The following is a 3842-nucleotide window of genomic DNA, read 5'->3' as shown; positions in this document are numbered from 1 at the left end:
TCAACTTTTGGAGAATATTCCAAAGAGTTATGTAACGAATATGTCAGTGCGCACGGACCGTAAATTTTGAAAGTGGCGGCCATTGTGAGGGCCTCAAGAGTTTGTCTATTACAACGCCTAAAGTTATTCGTTCCTTATTTACATTAGAAACTAATTTTTGTAATTATTGGATTGTATGTGTTGTGGTTGTAATAGCTCTAAGCTATGAAGTGGAATTAAACGATTAATGTACTTTTTTTAAGGAGCAAACGTGGTCGCCTTCAGCAAACTTGGCGGCGCACTGTAGCAGCAGACAAGGCAAAGAAAATCAGCAAGACTTGGAGCAAGATCAAACGCGAAGCTCAAGATCGAACGCGATGGGGGAATATTGTGGACGCCCTCTGCCCCATCTAGGGGACATAGGACCTTAAGTCAAGTAAGTCAACTACTATATTGTTGTGCGAATGCAGTATGGAGCAGAGGTATCTTACACTAATACTTTATGTAAAAGACTAAAAAAATAAATAATAGTTATGCGAGAATAGTTACTTACTCCCCCGGTAGGTATGTTAGGTATTAATCCGGATCATAAAAATTCAGGTATCCCTAGTTATTCTATAATTAGACAATGATATTCATGACGCGTCCATTTTTATTATGCAAACGTTTTATGTAACACAGTAAAAAAATAACGAATAGTAGACGATCTGAGGTTTTGGGAAGCAGCTAAAAGCAAGCGTCGAATGACCTTGGGGAAGTCCTTTGGGTACGTCTTTGTCCAGCATTGGACATGGACTCTTGGTTAAAACGACCGGTAGACAGTATCTCTTTAACACTTGTACTCAAAAGGTGTCCTCAAAGTCCTCAGATAAGTTAGGATCTTATTTCATGTACAGATTGCAAGTGACTGTACCTACCTGTAGGTATAATGTAGGTACAATGACTCCAATTAGGGATTGTCAAAATTTCTAAGCTTGAATTCTTGGATTGTTGATTAATGTTTCAGTTATAGTACATAATAGCTTTCATGTTGATGGAATGTAATGTAAAGATCTATTGATACTGCTCTGTCAAGTATGTGTATATTCCAATCAAATTCTCATTAATATATTGCTTCATTAACTTTATGAATATCTCTCAATTTATTTGGAAGATCTATTTAAACGGAGATTTGAATATTCAATATGCTACCATATAAATGGGTAAATATTTTGAATTCGATGAAATACCATATTATGTCAGCAATTTAATATTTCTCTTCCCACTTTTGAAGACATTACGTTAGTATAGCAAACATTACTCAACGAAAAACAATATTGATTTCATCGTAACAAAGTTCTTGCATCCTTGTTATTTGTACGAGTCATTGTTTCCAATTCTTCTTCTGATCTTCATTCATGGCTTTACCAAAACATGAAATCTTCAAAACAATACCGAATTTTTCCCTTAGCTGTAGGATAGAAAGGGTATTGTCGCGTTTATGACAGCTAAGATTTACAATGATCCCTTTTTTCCTTTTTTATTATGTCTGCGTTTACTTTCAGGCAAGATAATATACAGACTATTACTTATTTATGACTTATTGTACCAATACCGATATTTCGTGCCATACTATTTCAGTCCAGACAACCTCAACCTCTCTAACCGTTCTAAGTAAACCAAAACACGTTGCCAAAAATATCTCGGAATAATTACATCTTGTGGAGGAGAGGGCGCTGTTGTGCGCGGATTAACATCGATCTAAGTGAAAAATATTATTTATATAGTTTAAAGTAATTTACCAAGCCTAAAAACGCCAGTGTGAAGTGTAATATGTTACAAAAATTCTACACACGCGTAATTCCGGAGAAGTTCATCGTCTAAACAGTGAAATAGTGATAATAAATACCGGAACACAAACGATAACTTATGAAACAATTCCGGATCCCCTGCGGAAAAATAACTACCAGACACGAGAAAGTGCCACCCGCCGAAGAACTGGAACGTATTAGTGTATGTGATTATCATTGATTTAAAAAGTGAAAAACATTATAACCTAATTTTGATGTGTCATCAGCAGCTAGAACATTTAAGACACTCAAGTTATACTGAATAGCGCCATCTATGAGAAATCGACTGATCTAACAACCGCGCACTGACTTTGCCTTTGTGTGCGAGTTCCATTGATTGATATTGCTTTTGCAATAGCTGTTACGTGCAGAATTCAACAGAGGGCGCTGCAAGTACCTACTAGACCTTTTGCACTGATTTGTTTACGTTCTAGTTTCGACAGAACCAGACTGAAAATGAGTGCTACACAAACATGCGCTGGCTGCCAGAGACCCATACCTAGAAGAGAATACTTACGATGTATGGTTTGAAAATACAAGTATGATTTGGAGTGCGCTAACGTTTCTTTCGGACTTTTTAAGATTATGGAAAAAAAAGATCAGTGGTGCTGCCCGGAATGCAAGAGTAAAAGACCTAAAACTGGAAATTTAAACACACCGGTCCGACCTAACCCACAAAATACACAGGAGGACCCGGACTTGAATAGGAAAAACGAAGACCATAACGTTACCCACCGTAAGAAGACATCACGATCCTCAGACGAAACGCCGGGATTAGAACAAATATCGAGCCCAGAATCTTGCGCTCAGGCTACGGCTCAAAAAGATTTAATCACTGAATTAAAAGTATATATGGCTGGACTTATCAATAATCAGACAGACAGCTTAAGGGAGGCTATAGCAGAGCTTACAGAAACCATACGAAAACAAAACAATCGTATCGAGCAGTTAGAGACCAGAGTGCAAGATCTGGAAAGCCAGAAGAGTAAACTTGGTGACACTACAGCCCTTGAAAGCAAAATTTTGAATCTTGAAGTGGAAATACAGGAGCGTGACCGAATGCTATTGCTAAACGACGTGGAAATAGCCGGCTATCCAGAAGAGGCTAACGAGAATGGCACACAAGTCGTTGTCACCCTTGCAAAAAAAATCGGAGTTGACCTAGACCCGAAAGAAGTAGTGAGCGCAGAAAGAGTGGGTCCTCCGAGATCGGCACAGCAGGGCGCCGCTCGAGCTCGGCCGCGCCCCCTGGCCGTGCGACTAACTCGCCGAGACACTCGCGACTCGCTGTTAAAAGCCGCACGCGTGCGCCGCGGGGTCACCACCGAAGGCCTGCCTGTATCGGGGCCTGCGTGTTCGGTCTACATTAACGAAAGGCTCTCTAAACACTATCGACAACTATTCCAGCAAACACGAGAGATCTCCCGATCCAAGAATTTCAAATATGTCTGGACAAGAGACGGTAAAATCTACGCCCGGCAGGACGATGGCAAAGCACGGCATAGGATACAATCGGAGGCTGACTTGAAACGGATTTTTGGAGAATTTTGATGTTTGAGCTGATGTACTTATTTTGGTTGGACGGTACCTTTGATCTCCCTAACTTTTACTTGAGATTACCTTTCTATACTAATATTGATAATACAGATTTGTTTCACACCTTTTTGTATATTTTGTCTGTACACAACACTCGAACTCCTCAAAATCCTCAAGCACGCATACAAAATATAATTAGCATAATACATGTATTCGCACAATTACTTATTACAAAAATAAGATCACACATGACAACTTTATTACACCACACATACACAACTTCACTATACACTACACATAGGATAAGACACTCACACTGCTATTGTGTTTCTTCATACTCACATTACACACTACATCACCGCTTTAATGCTCCTAAATATAATAATCACACGCACTTTTTTTCAGTCCTCATGGCTAATAAAATAGGAAAATGTTTGAGATTGGGGCTCCTAAATGCCAGATCCTTGAATACTGGCCAAGAAGAACTCATATTTACGA

General features: G+C 39.2%; 1 protein-coding gene across 1 annotated transcript; it reads left to right on the top strand.

Annotated features, from left to right (window-relative positions):
• The first annotated feature begins 2393 nt into the window (after positions 1 to 2393).
• LOC135073508 (uncharacterized) lies at positions 2394 to 3359 on the top strand. The gene has a single exon (XM_063967693.1). It carries the CDS (start codon positions 2394 to 2396, stop codon positions 3357 to 3359), a length of 966 nt encoding a protein of 321 aa, XP_063823763.1.
• Positions 3360 to 3842: the final 483 nt, after the last annotated feature.

Source organism: Ostrinia nubilalis, chromosome 7 (assembly GCF_963855985.1).
Source record: "Ostrinia nubilalis chromosome 7, ilOstNubi1.1, whole genome shotgun sequence".
Lineage (NCBI taxonomy): Eukaryota > Metazoa > Arthropoda > Insecta > Lepidoptera > Crambidae > Ostrinia > Ostrinia nubilalis.
This window is presented reverse-complemented; position numbering and strand designations above follow the sequence as displayed.